Source organism: Schistocerca nitens, chromosome 7 (genome assembly GCF_023898315.1).
Source record: "Schistocerca nitens isolate TAMUIC-IGC-003100 chromosome 7, iqSchNite1.1, whole genome shotgun sequence".
Lineage (NCBI taxonomy): Eukaryota > Metazoa > Arthropoda > Insecta > Orthoptera > Acrididae > Schistocerca > Schistocerca nitens.
In genome coordinates, this window is record NC_064620.1 from 375,227,891 (window position 1) to 375,249,671 (window position 21,781).

At 39.6% G+C, this 21,781-nt stretch overlaps 1 protein-coding gene across 1 annotated transcript in view; it reads right to left on the reverse strand.

Annotated features, from left to right (window-relative positions):
- The window catches only part of LOC126195649 (coiled-coil domain-containing protein 103), a 63,027-nt gene extending 49,568 nt beyond the window's left edge, over window positions 1-13,459 (reverse strand). The window contains exons 1-3 of the mRNA XM_049934274.1: window positions 13,311-13,459; window positions 1,731-1,890; window positions 1,348-1,586 (exon numbers count right to left, since the gene is read on the reverse strand). Coding sequence (XP_049790231.1) covers window positions 1,348-1,586; window positions 1,731-1,890; window positions 13,311-13,459 — 548 coding nt within the window. The remainder of the gene's footprint in view (window positions 1-1,347; window positions 1,587-1,730; window positions 1,891-13,310) is intronic.
- Window positions 13,460-21,781: the final 8,322 nt, after the last annotated feature.

A 21,781-nucleotide genomic window follows, 5' to 3' on the forward strand; every position in this document is an offset into this window, starting at 1 on the left:
CAATGTCAGAATGATAATTATTATGCTGCATAATATGAACCATCTAAGATTATATAAAGTCACTGGATTCAGAGTGGAACATAAAAGATGCAGAGGTAATTAACAGTACATAGTGAAGGTGGTCAAACCTTCAGTTTACAGATTCTGCCATCTCATCTGTTCCATTTTAAATGCATAAAATATAATACAAAAGTCTTTTTTCCATGGCAGTTAATAAAGTGCAGGGACAGCTTTATACATTGTAGGTGTGGATGTATATATCAGCATTTTTCATGCAGTCAGCTCTATAATACTCTCTCTTGCATCAGTGTTGCTCAAATTTTATTCATCTGTGTACCATATAACACTCCAACCAAAATTGTTTGTAAAGAAGCTGTGGAATAATTATCATTACCTATTTTTGCAATGCTCTTCGAAAAACATGTATAGATGATGTTTAAGTAAAGAAGTCAGGTATTGTTAGCTAATTTATAAATTCTGTGACATGCTTTCTGTTCAATAGCGCTTTGCCAATCAGCATTTTAGTAAGTAAGTTAAATTCTTATATTTGAATGTAAATGGTAACACAAAAGAATGAAACTATAGACTAGAGAGATCAAGTGAAGTACAGCTGTTGGTTGAATTCAGGTCTCATATTGGACCAACAAGGATAAAAATCTTGTGTGGCCAGTCTAATTTAGGTTTTTGCACACTCTATTGATAAATGCAGCTGAAATCCATAAAGATTCTTTTATCAAGCCTCTAGTTGTTTTTATCAAGTCAATTAAGCCAAGTTAGTGTCCCTCAGTCTATGAGATCAGAAACTTGAAACAACATTTAATCAGCTTTTACTCAATGGGACACTATGAGTCAATAGCTAAACAATGGGCTTATATTGCCGTATATCTTTACACTGAAACTGCAGGACCATGCACATTACTGAATGCAAACCTCTTGCATGGCTCTGATTCTACCTATTGTCGACTAACTGAAAAGAGACTGGAGATTAATGGGAAATTTTTGTATACTAAAGCAGTGTTTTGAAGCTCTTTATCAACAGCAGTGGCTTACCATCAGGTTCAATATTAATGGTGTAGTTTTTTGACTTGGTGGATGAATATATTTAAGTCCCTTGTGTATTTCTCTTGATGTAATCTTTGGTGCATGAGACATTACCAAGCTGTCACCACTGACCAAATATATGGATGGATAATTATAATTTATCTAACAAGAACATGACATCATACTGTTTAGTTGATGCAAATATTTTGGCAGACTAACAACAAATTGGGCATTTCAATACAGACTAAATATGTCGATCAATGATCATAAGATATGTAACAGAAAATGCAGAACATGACACCATACCGTTTAGCAGATGCAAATACTTTCAGCAGACTGACAACAAATGGGGCATCTTCAGTACTGTACTCTGAAAGTGCCATAATAATTTCTCCAAATTCAACAGCTGGCAGCTCTGACTGTAACACCTTGGCCAATGATAATGATCCTAATGTCTTAAGAAAGCTGAGGTGTTCCGTCTTGGGGAGTCTTCTCCATTCCTGGCAAAACTGTGCAAGTGTTGTGGGAATGATTGTGCCAGACGACTGTGCGAAGAAAAGTGGAAGTAAATAAATATTTGTTCTTATTTATGAGTCGAGGTATTCAAATGGTACCCAAGCAATTGTTTAATTTTTAACTGCCTCACACTCTAGCATGAATGAATGTAGTGAATGTAGTACAATACATACTTTGGCCAATCTATACAGTTCATGCTGACAGTGATTTTCCTGGGAAATTTCCTTTTGTTTTGGAGCAACAGTATTCCAAACTCTTTTCCTAGCTTTGTCAGGATTGTGTTGGACCTCGCTCTTCTTCACAGGCTGCAGATGAGCTGCTTTTACCATGTCCCTGTATTCACAAATAAATAAAACACTGAAGCGAGAAAAACTAATCATTTTTTGAGGCAAAGAAAGATGTTCAGACAGAATGAAATTATTGTACATAGATATAATATGGAAATAACCTACACCTAGGAACACATGGAAATTTAGCTCAAAAAGAAAGACTTTGTAACAGCACAAGAGTGAGATACACTATTCCAGTGCGCATGGAAACATAAATTTAAAAAATAAACTAACAGGTGGATGTAAAACAATTCTATTCACTCTTATTATCTACATATTAGGTTGTTGCATAATTTTTGCAGCATTTTTGCTGGTATTCCGGTTGCTGTGGGTTTATTTACTGACTGCCATTTTTTATTTTTCGTTCACCATTGCTATTTGAGTCCACATATTGTCATTTTGTCATTTGGAGATAGTGAGTAGAGGTGTGGACACTAGAAAATGGAGTGACAAGTGGAGAAATTGGAACATTTCTGATATTCTCCTGTTCAACTTCAACAGAGTGGTGACAGCAGTAAAGGCAGCCAGAAACATTTGCACCATGTATTGGGATAATGCCACTGGACAGGCATGTTTTAAGGAGAATTATTTTGACATTAGTGACTCTCCACATTGAGGAAGACCTTTGGGCTTTGATGAAGATCATTTAAATGCATCAATCCACAATGATCCACATCATTGTACTCTTTAAGTGGCAAATGTGATGATCTGCATGCCATGAGGATGGTTCAAAAATCGGGATTATGGGGTACCATATACGCTAAGCCACAATCACAAAAATCAGCAGGTGGCCATATGTGCATCTCCGCTTACTCATCATCAATTGGTAAACAAACAACACTGACCATTCTTACACTGTAACATTACTGGTGACAAGAAATGGTGTCTTTATGCTAAGATAAGGAAAAGAAAGGGATGGTTGAGCCCAAACAAAGCAGCAACTCCCCATACAAAGCCCTGTGCACATCCATGAAGATAACGTTATGTGTCCGGTGAAACAGTGATGATGGGTGTACTGTGAATTGCTTCCCTGAGATGTAACCATCAGTGCTGACATTTATTGTCAACAACTAAGATGTATTGTGGATGCAATCCAAGAACAATATCCAGGATGACTACGTGAAGTGATGCTGCTCCATGATAACACCCACCCACTTTCTGCTAGACTAACAAGAAACACTATAAGAAGTTGAGCTGGGAAGTCATTCTGCAACCACTTTATTCAGCTGATCTTGCGCCCTCAGATTTTCACATTTTCTGCTCTCTGTCAAACAACATTTGAGGAACTTCCTTTCTTGATGAAAATGTGCTCTGAACATGTCTCGATGAGTTCTTCGCCTCATAGCTATGTGATTTCTACAGTCGCAGAATCAAAAAGTTACCCCAGACTGTTGTAAATGGTGAGGGAGAATATGTTACTGATGACTTTTGTTATGTGTTGTGAGTATCTGTTGTGTTTACTGAGCTACAAATATGCTATAAACTTATGCACCAAACCAATATATACATTATCTTTGTCGTGGACAAGATTTTGATCTAAGATATGATTTGTAGTTATTCTGACAAAGCTCATTATTTTAAAACAGCAAAAATGATGACAATGATAGAAGTTTTATTCATTTACACTACATCCTCTACATTTCACTACAGAAATAAATTTTAATTCATTTCACCAGACAAGTCTTTATGGAATTCACCCATTTGGCAAATGAAGTATTTCTGTAATATATACCTCTTTTCTTTGCACAGGTCTCATTGTTTCTATTTACGTATAAAATTTGATTGCTTGTAGTACACAAGAGAAAGACATGTCAGCTTCTTTAGCATCAGATCAAAGCAACAGGCTTTGGTAAATGGATTTTTCTGTTAAGCACTCAGGCTGCCCCATCCTTTCCTCAGTATTTTTATCACTTGCATGTTTTTTTAATGTAGTTATTTCTTGCAACATTGATCCTCACATTTCTTAAATGAAGAAAATCCTTGTTTTTGGAAAGTAGGTCTCATTTGGATATCAAAACACAACACTAAATACAGTTCCCTCATATTGCAGTAACAATATCATAAATTACTGTCACACAGGAACAGTGCAAGGAATGTTGTGTTAAAGCTACATGAAAATGATGCTGGTCAGTGATTATCACTGTGACTATACAATACTGGAAAAAAGGCAGTTAATTTGGAAACTACTTATTGATTTGACAGTTTGTGGTGATACATAGCTCTCCAGAAGTGTGATGTATATTCCTAACTCTTCTCACCAATTAATGATACTCACAACCCAAAGTTATTAATACAGTGAAAGGGGGAGGGGGGAGGGAGCAAAAAAAGGGAAGGGGGAGACGTTCATCTTCAACAGGGTAAGGGGATCACTGTCAATTTGTGAGAGGAAATAGCTGCTCGGGCACAACAGTTATTATTTCGTGGATTGCCATCCTGTCTGGAGATGTTCCAACTTTCAAGGACTGGTTATTGCAACAACAGGCACATGTTGTGAAAGATGGAAAATGAACCTTTGAAACATTACTATTCTCCTATATATTGAACCATCAATGGCCATGTCAAAATGGATACACTAGTTTCATCAGATCACCGAGATTAAGCACTGTTGCGGACGACCCAGTACTTGGATGGGTGATTGTAAACTGCGTGCTGTTCACAATTTTCCCTTTGCCCTTTTGGCAGAGGGGACAGGAGAGGCGGTGGAGTAAAGTCCCTGATTACCAGTCTTTGCACCAATGTCCTCGATTCAGTTCAGGTTCTCTCCACAGTGTCTCATGAAGTGAGAGCATGCGCAACTGATGATGGTGATCCATTCGTCAGATGGGAATGTTAAGCTATTTGGCCTCCTTGGTGCACTTCAAAAGAAGTAGGCTGTGTGCCCACACCAGATTCGACCTTCTCCCTTCTCTCATAATCTCCAACATGAACACAACACAACACACATGCCATTTCAGCCATCTACAGTTAACACATGCAACTCTCATCCTTTGTGACACAAAGGTGCCCGTGGGTGTGGACGATGGGGGAAAAGCCTATCTACTTAGGCAGCTGAACCTGGCCTTTGGGGTCTTGTAGCCATTCATGCTATAGGAACTTACTTTGTTTTTTATGTACTGAACAAAAAAAAAAGGCTCATGTAATGTGGTTAATTTGTCTATTCATGAAGAGAGCACACAATTTGTTAACTACACAAGTCATTCATAGGAATATGGTGTAGCAGTTCTGGAGTTTAAAAGAGTTATAACAGGGTCAGAGAAAAAGTCAAAGAGAAGTCCAAGACAACAGTGACCACATGACAGTAGAGAAGACATTAAACATCGAAGACATAGTTCAAAGTTGCACTAGAAGAATTAAGACAGTTGTAAGTTGCAGTTATAATAGAGCTAGAGCAAAGGACTAGTTGTGACAGTCCTATCAAATCAATGAAGAAATATCAGGTATGATGCAAATCACATGGCTTCAGTTTAGGCAAAAGGCCTTGGATGACTGCTCAGGAGGCAGGAACATGCACACATGGGTGTGACTGATGCATCACCCCTCACTTGAGGGCATGATATGCAGCGTAGTCTGCATCTGAATGCCTCCTATAAGAGGCTACTTGTATTGTTAATAATCAGCAGTGTCGAGTATGATCAAACCAATATCCATCTTATCCCAAGGATCTCCATTGCTTTCATTAAGTCATTTTAAGGATAATTACTTCCAAAAGAGAGAGCCACAGAGTTAATATAGTTAAATATGAAACAACTATGCTGTTGGCCATTAGAATTGCAACATCTGGAAGGATAGCACATATTGAAATTTTACTTATTGTGGGTATACTCGATGCTAAATTTAGCGCATAAAAAGGGCCCCTCTGGCAGCAACATGACTCTTCACAAAATCAGCCACTGAATTTAACTAACAGATAGATACAGATCTATCATTCCATGCTGCTTCAACTCTGTGGCAGAGTACCTCAATTGTAGTGGATGGTCAGTCTCCCAGCAACCCATAACCAGATTTTTCTTCAGTAAGTGAGAAATCTGGAGAAAGTGCTGGCTGGGACTACAATCAGACATCTTTGTATAAAGGTAAATCAGGGCAGTGCAGGCAACATATGATCCTGTGTTATCTTGTTGAAGGACAATGTCACAGAGACCTTAATGATGGGTAGAGCCACCAGGCATAACATGTCAGCAATGTAATGGTTAATGTCCAAATTACTGGCTATGAGAAACAGAGATGATCATGTTAGGTACACAATGGCACCCCATTGTATCGAATCAGGTGCTGGGCTTGGAAGCATATCTGGTTTCCCCAGAGCATCCACAAATCACTACATCCATTGTCTACTGAATGCAGAATCATGATTCATGCTCATTGTTGTCATTGTAGGCACCACTGTCGACATGCCTCTCTGTGCTGCTTCATCAAGGGAAGCCAGAACAATGGTCAACATGCTGACAGTTTGTAGTGCTCCAGACATTGTTGCACAGTCTGTGTGGATACTTGTATTACTGTAGACAAGCCCATTACCAGCTTAAAGGTAAGCAATGTGACTGTAAGAGCCTGCGTGGCTGTGCCAACAATATGTCTGCCCTCTCCATCACTAATTGTGTGGACTCGTTGAGATCATACATGGTGTTGAGTATGGCCTTTCTGAAGCCATTGATCTCACATTTGCATGACAATCTTGGGATCTTGACCAATGCAAGCAACAATATTGTGGAAAAAATAATTTGCCCTGTCAATAGGCCGTGATCTTGCTGCTATTGAATTCCAAAATGTGTTGGTAGCTGTTGCTCGTTCTTACACATGGAATAACACTATTTCACATAACTGAACAATATTTAAATGTAACTTCTGAATGAGAAACCCACTGTGTAATACTTCCTGTTATACAGAATGTAGACAGCATTATTCCTACCTATTCTGTTGATCATTTGCATATCCACGCATCTACTGCACTTCATGTCAGAATGCTTTTTTTGCATGGCACTTTAAGGGTGTTGCAGATTTGATGGCCAGCAGTATACTAACAAAGCAACACACAGCAAACTGAACAATTCCATGGATTAACAGAACTCTTGTTAGTATTTCTGATCAAAACACATGAAATCTTATTTAAAAGATCATGGACTTATACATCTACATTCTATGAATCATCAGCAGTTCTGCAATGTGGCAAATAATGGTACCCCTTAGGGGAAAGGCAAATTCCTGAGGAACTCATTCAGCATCTTGAAGAACCTATACTGGCATCTACTGATGGAACAGGATGTAACCAATTGAAGATTGTGGCACAGGTTGGAATAGACAATGCCTGTCATCTGGGCTCCGAGGACATACTTGGATCATTATAATGACTGGCAGAGAAGGTTAAGAATACCAGTCTTGCTCACATAGTTTCAAAGGTGCAAATATGTCCCCAGAACTGTTAATCATCCCCTAATTCTGAGTTGAGTGGAAGCCTTGAACTAGAGGCAGTGAAGGTTCTGTGACAAGCTGGCTGCAACTTCCCAGACTTGTGCCACAGGGTTGAGAACTGTAGGGTCCTGTTAAATGGGTCAGGTGTGCACTACAGAGATAGCTGACTGTGTGTTCGCTGCATACTGATAGTGATAGCTGTAAGAGTTCTAGATGTAAGACCCAAACAAATATCCCACACAGGACATGTATTAAAATCCTTGTGGTCAACTGCCGAAGCATTTGCAACAAAGTCACAGAATTTGAGTTGCTCCTAAAATGCAGTGTAGCTTACATAATACTAGCTTCAAGAAGCTGGTTAAGACCCAAAATTGTCAGCAGTTATTTTTGGGGAAAATTTAAGTATATATTGAGAGTATAGACTAATGAGAAACAGATGTGATATATTTGTCATGTAAGACCAGAAACTCAAATCTAATGAGACAGAAATTGAGGCTGCATGTGAAATATTTTGGGCAAGACTCAGTATCAGAGGTAGGCATAAATTTATCATTGGATCCTTCTATCGACCACAAGATTCATCCCCTAAATATAACTAAGAACTTTAGAGAAAACCTCTGTTTGAATGAACATAAGTTGCCCAATTACAATTAATCAGGTCTTGTCCTGACTTGTCCTTGTGATCCTTGGGGGGAGTGATACAAAGGTGGTTGTGGTATATTCCTCATTTAAAGTTGGCTGTTGAACTTTGTAAGAAGCCATAAATGTTCATCTATCTTCGAGTGTCTGCCATTTCAGTGTTTTTTGCATCTCTGTGACACTCTCCCATGGCCCGAACAAACTTGTGCCACTCTTCTCTGTATGCATTCAGTATCCCCTCTTAGTTCTATTTGGTATGGGTACCACACACTTCAGCAAATCTTATGGTGGGTTGAACGAGTGTGCTATCACCTTTGCAGTCAGATTGCATTTTCTTGTATTCTACCAATGAACCAAAGTCTGCCACTCCCTCTACCTGGGCCTATCTGATCATTCCATTTCATATCCCTACAAACTATTACACCCAGGTATATCATTGATACTATGTTTTTTTTGATTTGTGAAGTGCACTATTTTACATTTATGAAGTCACCAGTCTTTGCACTGCTTTGAAATCTTATCAAGACCCAACTGAATACTTGAGCTTTTTTAAGACAATAACTCATTATTAGCAGGTGCATCATCTGTAAAATGGATGAGGTTGCTATTAATATTGTGTGGTCTTTGTCAATGACCCTCCATCCAAGATAACACACTGTGTCCTCTCTACCATGAAATCCTCAATCCATCCATATATTTTGCTTGATACCCTACATGATCATACTTTTGATAATAAGCATAAGTTTGGTACCAAGTCAAATTCTTTTTTACCTTATAGAACTAGAGAGTTGTTGTTTCAATATTTGAGTGACCTTTTAAAAAGAGCCATCATTTTCTGTTTTCTCAGCAACATTTAGAAAGTGCTTACAAAAAATTTTTGCCACAATCTCTTGGCTTAACCTTCGATGTTCAGAACAATGTCTTGGGTCCGACTGAAACAGTCTGCACCAATCTCACTCTTTATTACCTTGCATATTGTTTTGATTTTATTATTGTATTCATTAATTTTAAAGGTTAAATACAAGCTTTTACACTTTTGAGTAAGTTCTTAGTATTTTAAAGTACATTTTATAGTGATTTTACATCTACATCTATACTCTGCAAACCACTGTGAAGTACATGGCAGAGGGTATGTCCCACTGTACCAGTCATTCGGGTATCTTCCGATTCCATTCACGTTTGGAGCACAGGAAGAATGATTGTTTAAATGCCTTTGTGCATGCTGTAATTAATCTAATATTTTATTCATGTTCCCTTTATAAGTGATGTGTAGGGGGTTGCAGCATATTCGTAGAGTCATCATTTAAAGCCAGTTTTTTGTAAGTAGTCTTTCTCGGGATAGTTTTCGTCTATCTTTAAGAGTCTGTCTGCCAGTTTGGTTTCTTCAGTGTCTCTGTGAGACTCTCCCTTGGGGAAAAGAAAGAAGGGGAAAAACTGTGCTGCCCTTCTCTGTATATGTTCAATATTCCATGTTTGCTCTATTTGGAACTAGACCCACACATTTGAGCAATATTCTTGAATGGGTAACATGAGTCATTTGAAAGCAATCTCCTTTGTAGACTGATTGCCTTTCTCCACTATCCTACCAATAAATCGAAGTCTACCTCCTGCTTTACCCATGACTGAGCATGTGTGATCACTCCAGTTCATATCACAACAGCTATACCCATGTGTTTGTATGAGATGGACAATTGCCACTGTGACTCATTGATACTATAGTCATAGGATGATTTTTTTTTGTGAAGTGCACAATTTTACATTTCTGAACATTGAAATCAAGTTGTTATTCTTTGCACCACTTTGAAATCTTATCAAGATATTACAATATTTATAGAGTTTCTTTCAGACAGTATTTCATTACTTGTAACTGAGTCACCTGCAAAGAGTGTGGGGTTACTATTAACATTGACCACAAGGTCTTAACATACAACATGAACAGCAAGTGTCACAACACACTTTCCTGGGGCACACCCAAAGTTACTTCTACCACTTTAATGACTTTCCATCCAAGGCAGCATGCTGCGTCCTCCCAACCAAAAAATCCTCAGCCCAGTCACAAATTTCACTTGATACCCCAGATGATCGTACTTTTGACAATAAGCGTAGATGTGGTACTGATTAAAATGCTTTTAAGAACTCAAGGAATACTGCATCTATCTGAGTGCCTTGATCCAAAGCCTTCAGTATGTCACTTGAGAAAAGTGTAAATCGGATTCCACATTATCAACATTTTCAGAATCCATGCTGGCTGTCATGGACGAGGTCATTCCCTTTGAGATACCTCTATGCTTGAGCTCAGAATATGTTCTAGGATTCTGCAACAAATCAATGTCAAGGATATTGGATGATAATTTTGTGGATCACTTCTATTACCTTTCTTGAAGACAGCTGTGATGTTTTCTTTATTTCAACTACTGAGTACAGTTTTTTGTTACGGGATCTGTGATAGATTACATTTAGAAGAAAGGTCAACTCTGCCACAAATTCAACATAGAATCTGATAGGGATTCCATCGAGCCCTGGAGCTTTGTTCAATTTTAATGATTTCAGCTGTTTGTCAACACCATTGACACTGAGTGAAATTTTCACTCTGCGTGGAATGTGCGCTGATATGAAACTTCCTGACAGATTAAAACTGTGTGCCGGACTGAGAGTCCAACTCGGGTCCTTTGCCTTTTGCGGGCAAGTGCTCTGCCATCTGAGCTACCCAAGCATGACTCATGACCCGTCCTCAAAGCTTCAATTCTATCAGTACCTCGTCTCCTACCTTCCAAACTTCATACAAGCTCTCCTGTTTGGAAGGTAGGAGACGAGGTACTGGTAGAATTGAAGCTGTGAGGATGGGTCGTGAGTCATGCTTGGGTAGCTCAGATGGCAGAGCACTTGCCCGCGGAAGGCAAAGGTCCTGAGTTTGAGTCTTGGTCCGACACACAGTTTTAATCTGCCAGTAAGTACCATTGACATTAACATTCATTTAACTCATATCAATTCCTCTATCGTTCATAAGAGCCTGGACACTAACTTTGGTGCTGTTAATAGCCTCTACATATGACCAGAATTTCTTTGGGTTTTATGAAAGATCATTTGACAACATTCTGCTACGGTAGTCATCGAATGCTTCATGCATTGCTTTCTTGGTAGCCAAACACATTTCATTCAGTGTCACTATCTGCAGCTCTATGTTTTGTTTTATACCTACCATGCAGTAGTCTTTTTCTTTCTTTTTTTAGAAGTTTCTTTACAGTGACTGTATATGATGGAGGATCCCTCCAATTATGAACTGTTCTACTGGGTACATACCTAATTAGTGCATGACCCTTTACACAGGGGCCATAGGTCCTCTACAAGTGCCTGCCCTGTGCTGAAAGTTTCACCTCTTTGAAATATGACACTACTGTCTTTTTATCTAGTTTGCTGTACAAATATATCTTCCTGCTTGTTTTACCTGTCCTTTGTACTTTGGTAATTGTTGTTCCATTGATGTGGACATCCTTAAAGAGGTCAGATCTATCTGTTGCCATTAGATCCCATATATTTCCACCATGACTGGGTTTCCATACAATCAGTTCTAGGTAGTATTCAGAGAAGGCATTCAGTAATGTTTCACAAGATGCCCTTACATGCTCACCAAAAACCAAACTAATTTTTCCAATTGATTGTTAAATGGTTAAAGTCTCCAGCAATGATTACAATATGTTTTCTCTAGTTTTCAGTTATATTAGGAAATTAGTCTGTAGACAGAGTTGTCTGAATTTTTTGATGTAGTACACAGCTCTCACTTTCCTTTGCATAAAAACTATACCATTGGTGCTCTATGGATTGCTGTTGGATCCTTTACTGTGGGCCTTATATATCTATTTTGAGAAGATACTTGGAAATGCTGTTGCCACTTTGTTTCTGAACAAACTGTACTTGGAACTGGAAGTGTCTACGTTACACACAAACCTGCAGTTTGTGTGTTGGAGACGTGATTTAAAAGTCTGAATAGTTTCATCATTTACTGTTCCAGCCACTGTCCAATGGGGGCCATTTTCAGAAATATTACACTTGTAACATCACTTGGAGATCTCTTAATTTGAACAGATAGGATGTAAATGGATACAACATGCTACTGTAAACTAAAGGGGGAGTGATCAGATACAAAAACTGGTATTAAGTTCCAGGCCCTAAAAGTTGGCTGAATACTGTGTCGAACAACTCGCTGAATGGTGTGCTGCAACGGTGGATCTAGAAATACATTAATTAGTCCCCTGAGAGATCACAGCCTGTTACCAGTAAGAAAACCTTCAAACTAATTTATAAATTAACTAAGGATAAGAAGAAGAAATTATTAATACCTCTTATCCCTTTACCACAGATCTAAACAGAGCAATGACAAGGAGCAAATTAAGGAAGGCCACATGCTTTGTCAATATCCTAATAGAACAAACTGAACATACTGGAACTAATACAAAATAACGCCTACTAGAGCTCTTAAAATGTTGGCTAGTAACAGGAAAAGCTGTCTAATGATAATGGGAGCACCGGCCTTATTTCTCTCCTCTCCCACAATTAAGACAGTGACTGGCTGAAATGTAGAGAAATTCTTGAACTATTGGCTACATATTTCAGTAATAATGTTTGACAGAATGTCATTATATAGTCCAACTATTTAACTATATTATTATGCTGCTTACAGAAAGAAACACTATCTTTGGCATTTTCTACGATGTTTTATTTACTCTGTATATGATGAGTTTTGACTTACGTTTTCTGTTTAGACTGCGCTGTGTTTGCACTTGTTGCAGCTTCAAGCTCTCTCTCTCTCACACAGCAATAGTTTTTTGTGCTTTCATGTATTTGAACTGCAGTGCAATATACTTAAGCTATCACATTCTTTTAAGAACATTGACAGCCTTTAGTGATTCATTAATGTAAATGATTATAAAGTGAATGGAATGGAGTGTATTACTGTCGCAGAATCACAAGGTAACAGTGGCAGAACTTAATTTGATCTTTTTTTAATACCTGTATGATTCTTTGGCTAATTAAGCTCTTCGTTCAGTTCTTAGCGTAGCGAAGCATTTGCCTGATTATTTGGTGACAAAACATCTAAGCGTCACGATGTTGAACGACTAAAACCAACGCAATGCGCTTCACAACTGGAATTTTATTTGAAAGGTTTTTCCGAGTGAACCGTGACTTCTGTGTGCGAAGCAGTAAAAGAGAAAGAGAAAAAAATACCACTAGCAAGTTATGACAGTGAAAAAAAATACCACTAGCAAGTTATGACAGTGAAGTGTCATTTCCCACGACATTGTAATACCATGAACAACGGTCATTATAAAAACCGCTGGAAAATTACCTAATAAAGCTATTACTTTGGTCAACACCAACCTAAATTCATCGTATGTAGCCACTTTCTGATCAATAGCTCGGAACTTCGCATCATTTTCCCTCCAGTATCGGGCATCGTCGTCGATTTTTTTCTGTAACTCAGCTTCCAGTTCTTTGACATTAATTTCCTTCTTGCATATGTCGGCCATTAAATAGAAAACTAGTATATAGTTATCTGGTGAACGCAAACTGCACGAGGTAGTTGTTTACTCAGTTCGTTTCCACGGTGACACGCATTTAAGGGTAGCGCATGAGAAACGCGTGCAATTACTGTCATGTACGGTGGATGGCCGTTGTAGAAATTTCTAATGCGTATACAACAAAATAAGCTTAACCTCTTTTTCCTGATATATATCTAATGTAAAAGTAAATAAACAGTTCTAATCATGCTTCAAAAGTGATCATGTGTTGCAGTAACATTTTGCACAAATGAAGATCTGGCGTTAGTTTTCAAATAGCAATGACAAATATTGCGTACAGTGTTTTTAATTTATTTGTATTGGCTGCATCATCCCTTCAGAACTAAGGACAAAAGTCACAATGGATACATTTGACGAAAGCGACGGACACTGTCTTTTGATAACAGTCCTATCTTCCGAAAAATTTTCGTGAATTCGGTTCTTTGGATTGGTAAGACGAGTCCCTTCTCCCGCAAAATTTTCTTGAATTTGGTCTGGTGGTGAGTTGAGAGTGATGGGTCACTCCAAAGCCAGTGTTACCAACTCAGAGATACTCAAAGTTCCCAACAGCCATTTAAAAATTCGCCGTTTTTGATCAAAATATCCTAAATTTAAAACATATACAGTAAGAAATAAAATATCAAAAATACACATCATATTGCGTGCATTACAATCGAGAACACTCGGCATGCTATAAGATACGGTTTTAGTTGGTGGTCACGCTATTTCATTAACACAATAATTATTACTGTTAATGTTAATAATTATTGAACATTAGCAACAATAATTATTCGAAACAGGCCGCATGAAGAAGAGAATGGTATGCAAATACCCTCTTGCAGATAGATCTGTAAAGTGGCAATATTTCAAAATTCTAACATCTGTGAACGGGGAGCACTGCAGCGACGTTTTAAATAGATGAATATTGAATAAAGAATGCAGCTTCTTGAATCTGTATAGCCTTCCCTCCTGTCAACAATATTCCATAACAAAGAGTTGGCCAACTCGAACGATGGGATTTTAGTCGTAGACGAGAGCATTACCACAGCTAGAATTACACTTGCTTGTATTTTTCTTAATACAGTTGTATATGTGCTCCTAAATCAATAAATTTTGCCCTGCCGCTCAGATATTGTCAAACCATCTATGTTATGATCGCACACGAAGGTCTCAGCAGCAGCAATATGTTTCTTATTTTTGTAATTAGCAGCACTGAAATCCCACAAACACCTATGCAAAGCATAGATATCCAAAAAGCGAAAATCATTCTCCGTTCCCCACTTCATATTTCAGTTTGTCTGTACTCTTAAGAACACACATAACCTCAAAACTGTTGCAACTAGTGTCGCCAAAGTTGAAACACGCCGAAAGTGTTTAGTTTCACCAACTAGTTGCGCAAATGCGCGACGCGCATGCGCAGTGGCCCCTAGCGCAGTTCCCTGCAACCTAGTGTCGTCGTGTAAACTAAATGTGAGAATCGAGTTCAGAGTATTGATATTCATCCTATTACTAGTGTTGTGCCATTGTATGAAACTGATATTCTGGCACTGACTAATGATGAATTCAATTATTTCGGGTTTAGTATAACCAATTATTTCAGTAAATTCAGTAATCGGTTCTTTAAGGGATTCGAGAGCCTTATTCACAGAGAATACGTTAATTTTTTTCAGATGAATGTTATTAGGAAGCGTATTTCTTAGCTCTTTAGTGAGTTTTATTGTGAACTCTATGCTCCGCCTACGTAGCAGATTTCCGGTTTCACGACTGACAAGAAGAGGACGCCTACTCGTCATCGACGAATTCGTCCAAATTTATGGTACATGTAGGGCGTGGTGAGACAAGAAAGTGCCCCAAGTGGAAACTCCAGATGGCCAAGCGTTTAAGAAATAAAAGGAATTTTGATACGATCTATCACAATGTGCATCTTATCTATTGACCCTCTGACAATGTATTTAGGAAGCGGTGTTTGGCATTTTTGTTACTGTTTTTGTGGAATTAAAAAAAAAAAAGCTGTAAGAGATCGGATTCGAATTGAAAGGGTCACAGGTTCAACTCCATGCGGAGGTAAATATTTTTGTGCTCCTTGGCAACGCGTACACTACCGACATCAGAATTAACCGCGACATCATATAGGTTATTTTATTAATTTATATAAGCACAAAAGGTATATGTATAGGATGAAATGCGGGACTGCAAATATTTAAAAAGGGATTGTAATTAACGCGTACGTGGGAACCTCGTGTATGTAAATCGATGCTTCCATTTTCTTGCAATTGATCAGTTACATGTGCCAGGGTGATATTCGTCAAAGAAACAGGGGAAGCAATAATTTTGACCGTATGTCGTGCACGTTATAAACGCCGCCTTTTTGCAGTGACGTGGTTTTTTAAATGTCTTCAAAAAAAAACAAACTTGATTGACATTCTGGAAACAGCGTCTTTCATCGCACAGTCCAGAAGCAAACCACGCGTAACGCAGCATGTCGCTGAATGCATGCGAGGATAGCTGGTGATGTACGAGGGCTGTTCAATAAAGAATAATCATAATATTTTTTTGACAACATACCTTACTCATACCCATAATTTTGATGGTCCTTCTCAAAGTAGTCTCCCATGAATGCGATGCACTGGTCTCAGCGTTGCTGCCAGTCGTCAAATACATGCTGGAAACCATTTTTTGAGAGGCCCTTCAAAATCTCTTCCGCAGCCTTCACCACTGCTTCTGATGATTGATAATGCCTCCCTCGAAGGCGTTTCTTCATGTTGGGAACAGGAAAAAGTCACATGGAGCTAAATCCGGACTGTAGCGTGGGTGAGGGATGCACTTCACGTTGATTTTTGCAAGATATTCAGCAACAACATTGGCAATATGTGGCCGCGCATTATCGTGGTGCAGCATTTAGCCTGATTCAGGGAAATGTGGTCTTTTGCGCCTGATAGGGACTTGCATTGTTTTCAGGACATCCCCGTAGTATTGTCCAGTTACTGATGTGTGTGCAGGTGCAACATACTGATAAACCATTCCATGAGTATCAAAGAATGAGAAGACCATAATTTTCTCAGCAGAAGCAACCAATTTTGCTTTTTTGGGGGTTGGTGATGAAGGAATTTCCTCCACACTGAGCTTTGCTGTTTGCTCTCAGGGTCAAAATGATGTAGCCAAATTTCATTAGCAGCGATTACATTTGAAAGAAACTCCTGATCTTCCTCTAACATTAACTTTAACTGCATGCAGACCTGCACGCGAATGTCGTTTTGTTCGGGAATCAACAGTCTTGGAACCCATCGCGCACAAAACACGTGTCATGTGTAATTTTTCTGTCACCAGCGTGTGGGTGGCACACAATGAAATGTTCAGTATTTCAGAAAGTGATCTTATTTTCTTCCGTAAGAGCAGTAACTGGAGCACCGGGTCCACCTTTCTTTGAAATTGATTCTCTCTCCTCTTTAAACATTTTAAACCACCTTCGAGCTGTGCTGTAGTGAAGAACAGACTCTCTATAGGCCTGCTGTAACACCGTATAGGCCTCAGCTAAAGATTAGTTGAGACGAAAGCAGAATTTCAAAGCCGAATATTGTTCCTCGCGTGTTATCTGCATTGCAGCGGTAGGCGATACTGAACACATCTGACCTTGCCTGCCTATCACAGGCGGGAACCAGGAGTCCCAAATGGTTCAAATGGCTCTGAGCACTATGGGACTCAACTGCTGTGGTCATCAGTCCCCTAGAACTTAGAACTACTTAAACCTAACTAATCTAAGGACATCACACACATCCATGCCCGAGGCAGGATTCGAACCTGCGACCGTAGCAGTCGCACGGTTCCGGACTGCGCGCGGCTAGAACCGCGAGACCACCGCGGCCGGCCAGGAGTCCCAACAACGAAACTACTACGGAGTGTTTGTTGCACATTAAGCTAATAGAATATCATAAGATTAATTTTAGCGCGAGAAATAATGACCATAAAAAATTATGATCATTCTTTATTGAACAGCCCTCCTATAATGGAATGTAGTTTTATGCAAGCTTCTCGGGAAGTCATTTCTTCTTCTTTCTCGATCAGGTAAGTACAGTTTTGACCTTTTTTTATTAGGTTTTTTACCTGACGATAAAAATATACATCGCAGGGTTGCACTAGTGGCGTACATTTGGGGGGAATTACTTTGATACTGCACGTTGGCAATCCGTCTTCATTTTGGAACAGTTCGTCGTATATTTGACGAGGAGCACAAAAAACTTGCCGCTGGGTGGAGTCGAACCCGCGACCCATTACGAATCCGTTCTCTTACAGCTGAGCCAAACACCACTTCCTAAACATACTGTCACAGGGACAATTGATAAGGTGCACATGGTGATATATCCGTATCAAAATTCCTTTTATTTCCTAACCGCTTGACCATCTGAAATTCCCACTTGGAGCACTTTCATGTCTCACCACGCTCTATATGTGCTATGAATTTGAACGAATTCGGCGATGACGAGTAGGCGTCCTCTCCTAGTGAGATTAATTTCTGAAATAGTTTTCTCAAATTCATGTTCCATATACGGTTTAGGATCTACATACGAAGCAATATCACTTGTCAGGATATATACTTTCGCTGTAGGTATTATAATTCTCCTACTCACTGGTTGGATGAGATTTGTCAAATCCTGAAGTAACTTCGCATGGACAACGTTCTCGCTTTCAAAAGCTTTGGTTGTCTTTTGGACTTACTGTACTATCGGCTTTAAACAACACAAATACAACTTTTTCAAAGGATCGCAATAGATGTTGTACAGCATTTCTGCTGTGTGGTAGTTTTCTTTAGATCTGACAGTCTGAATTTGAAGTTTCATTTCTTTCCACTGTGATAATTTTATTGCAACAACCGGACCAATAGAAAGCAATCGCGTCTCACACACAGCTGGAATTTTCAAAGGTTCCTCCCCTTCATTTAAAGTTTTATAAATGTCCCTGTACATTGCTTGGCACCAGCCAGCCAATTGTAGGTTTCTCGAACCGAAAAGTCGATATTTCTTGGCAATGGCTTGCACATTTGTGCAAACATTCGAAATTATATAGCTTCCATGGTGGCACAGAAAGTTTCTCTAGGGAAATAAACTAACCAATTTATTACAGTGTGTCTGTCAGTGGATGACTGAACTCCCGTCCCCGAATATTGATCACTGTGATGAAACTATTGAATTGATTTCTAACTCAAAGGCTCACTACACATTGTCACAGTGCTATCCTAGCAAACATAAATCTTGAAGTTATCAAGAATTTTAGGGATTGCTAACTGTAGTGAATGACAAACACAACGCATCGTAATGAGGTGTGGTAAGTTCAAAATGGTTCAAATGGCTCTGAGCACTATGGGACTTAACATCTGTGGTCATCAGTCCCCTGGAACTTAGAACCACTTAAACCTAACTAACCTAAGGACAGCACACACATCCATACCCGAGGCAGGATTCGAACCTGCGACGTAGCAGTCGCGCGGTTCCGAACTGAGCGCCTAGAACCGCGAGACTACCGCGGCCGGCTGAGGTGTGGTAAGTTTGAATACTTAAATACCGTTTCAGCCTCTCATATACATCATTTTTTATTCCTGAGTTTTCGGAAGCATTCTCAACCCCGATCCCAATCATATTTTCTGGGTTAGATTTATGACACCCCAACAAAGCTTTTATTGAATTAACAATGTCTTGAGCTGTGCCGGACTCTAATTTCATCAAATCCAAGAACGTGCACACTACTTTTGCATTGAGGAGCTGAAGTAGCGTAAACAAAAGCCGAGTAATTTTGTTATGGATATATCTCTTGAATCATCTAAAATTAAGCTGAGTCCATTTTCATCAATATCTTGACGCAACGTTTCCGAAAAGTGTGGAGCTAGCAAGTTTACAACAAACTTCTCTGCACTTAGTTCAGTGTAACTGGAGTTCTCTCGCACATCTGCTGTCTGAAAATTATTTTTTATATAGTCCTGACGAGTGAACACGCGAAAGAAACGAATCGGTTTCAGCAATGAACGTGCAGATTCCTGCTTCCGATAATTTATTGAGTTTGTTTTAATCTCGCTTTTAAATGAAAACTTCCATTGTCAAGAACTTTCGAAAGGATCCGAAAAGTTACTGTGTTTTAACATGCTTTTTACCGTCTGTTAATTTTACATTTTGCATAAATTTCACACGTGGAGTAAATACAGTAAGCTATTGTAGTGTCATTTTCAACACAACGTAACCACCCTTTAAATTGAAGACAGGACTCCTAAACCTGTCCATAATGTTTTTCGTATTGAGGATTAGATCCCATGGTGAAAAAAACAGCGAAATTCACAATTTTGCACACGGAAACACATGGAATCAAACACTGAAGTGAACATGACTCAACACTGCAAGCGAACTGTGTAGCAGTACACTGCATTCTGCGAGATTCGTTGTTGTAATTTGTTTTGTTCTTTGGGTTATAACGAATGAGTTCACAGCGCAATCTGCTCTTGCTTCGTAAGTGGTGCAGTACAGGAAGCAATCCTGTTCACTTGCTCAACAAGGCTCTTACTAATTATTATTGGTATGTAAGATGAGTGCTAGCGTCAGGAATACGCTGAAATGAGGCTTACTCACGCCTTACAATGGAAAACACGTTCTTTCTGCCCTCTCACGCACTAAAGAACCCACAATCGCAAGAGATGCATTTGGTGTACACATTTTCTCCCATGCCTCCCTACATTATTGCACAAGTATTACAAAAGTATCGTATATAAAGTATAATTTGGGAATTACGGTAGTGAAGAATCTTCAAATTTTCCATAATATATCCCAGCGGACCCCAAAAAGTCGCCAGTCCCAAACATAAGTTTTAGTCGCTGTTGTGCTTGTCAAATACCCCATATTTTTAACACACTGGATTTGCATTCGGGACGACGACGGTTCAAATCCGCGTCCGGCCATCCTGATTTAGGTTTTCCGTGATTTACCTAAAATCGCTTCAGGCAAATGCTGGGATAGTTCCTTTGAAAGGGCACGGCCGGCTTCCTTCCCTAATCCGATGGGACCGATGACCTCACTGTTTGGTCCCCTCCCCTCAGATCAACCAACTAACCATCTTCATTTCTGAATAAACGTTCGTGTGTTAATTTTTCTCATTTGCTGCTAATACCACCCTAGGACCCCGAGTATCACCCTGAAGATATCGACTGTCGCAATAACATAAAATGTCTGACAGGTATAGTTCAAATGATCTACGGAACATGTAACTAACTATAGGGTCCTACGCCGCCACATGTTGCGCAGGAACATCCACTGCACTCATCTTCTGTGACTGATGATGATGATGATTATTATTATTAGTGTTTTAGGGCGCACAACAGCGAGGTTTTCAGCGCCCGTTCCCAAAAGTTCAATTCAGAGCCGAATTGTGAGAGAATGGGTATTGTTCAAATTGCAAGATTGGACACAGCACATCAAAACATGGAGATAAAACTAAAAATAAAATAGCAGTACAAACAGGTAAAAATAATTAACGGTGGCTGAGTGACCACTTACAAATAATGGGTGACCAAACCACTGGACAGCACATTAAGACTTCAATTCCAATATTTTGGGAAGAAGGCCAGACATCACACAAAAACATAAAACTCTAGCGACACTCGCCTCATTATTAGTTAAAAGAGAGGGTAGGTCTGGTGGGAAACTGAAATCTTCCCTCAAACCCGCGTATAAAACACACTCAGTTAAAATATGTCGTATCGACAGTTGTGTCCCACATGTCTGACGTGTTGGTGGCTCCTCACGACGTAACAGAAAACCATGTGTCAAAGGACAATGTCCTATTCTAAGCCGTGTAAGGGCTACTTCCTCAGCGCGTCGTTGTCGGAAGGAGGTGAGCCACGGTCGGACACAATCCTTCACCGCTCGCAACTTATTATCCCTCACGTCCAGCCACTGAGCCTCCCACCAACGCATGACCTTCCGAGTCACGAAAGACGTAATGGCCTGCAGAGGGACGGAACAGCGAGCAGGAGGTGGGATGGAGCAAGCCTCCTTGGCAGCCGCATCTGCAAGTTCATTTCCAGGAATCCCTATGTGCCCTGGAACCCAGCAGAAAATTACATCCTTACCCTGCTGTTGCAAGAGCAGGAGTGCGTCCTGCACCTCTTGCACCGTGAGGCGTGATTTCACAACCGCCGCGCTGGGTATCCTCGCGGTCTAGGGCGCCTTGTCACGGTCCGCGCGGCTCGCTCCATCAGAGGTTCGAGTCCTCCCTTGGGCATGGGTGCGCGCGCGCGCGCGAGTGTTTTGTTCTTAG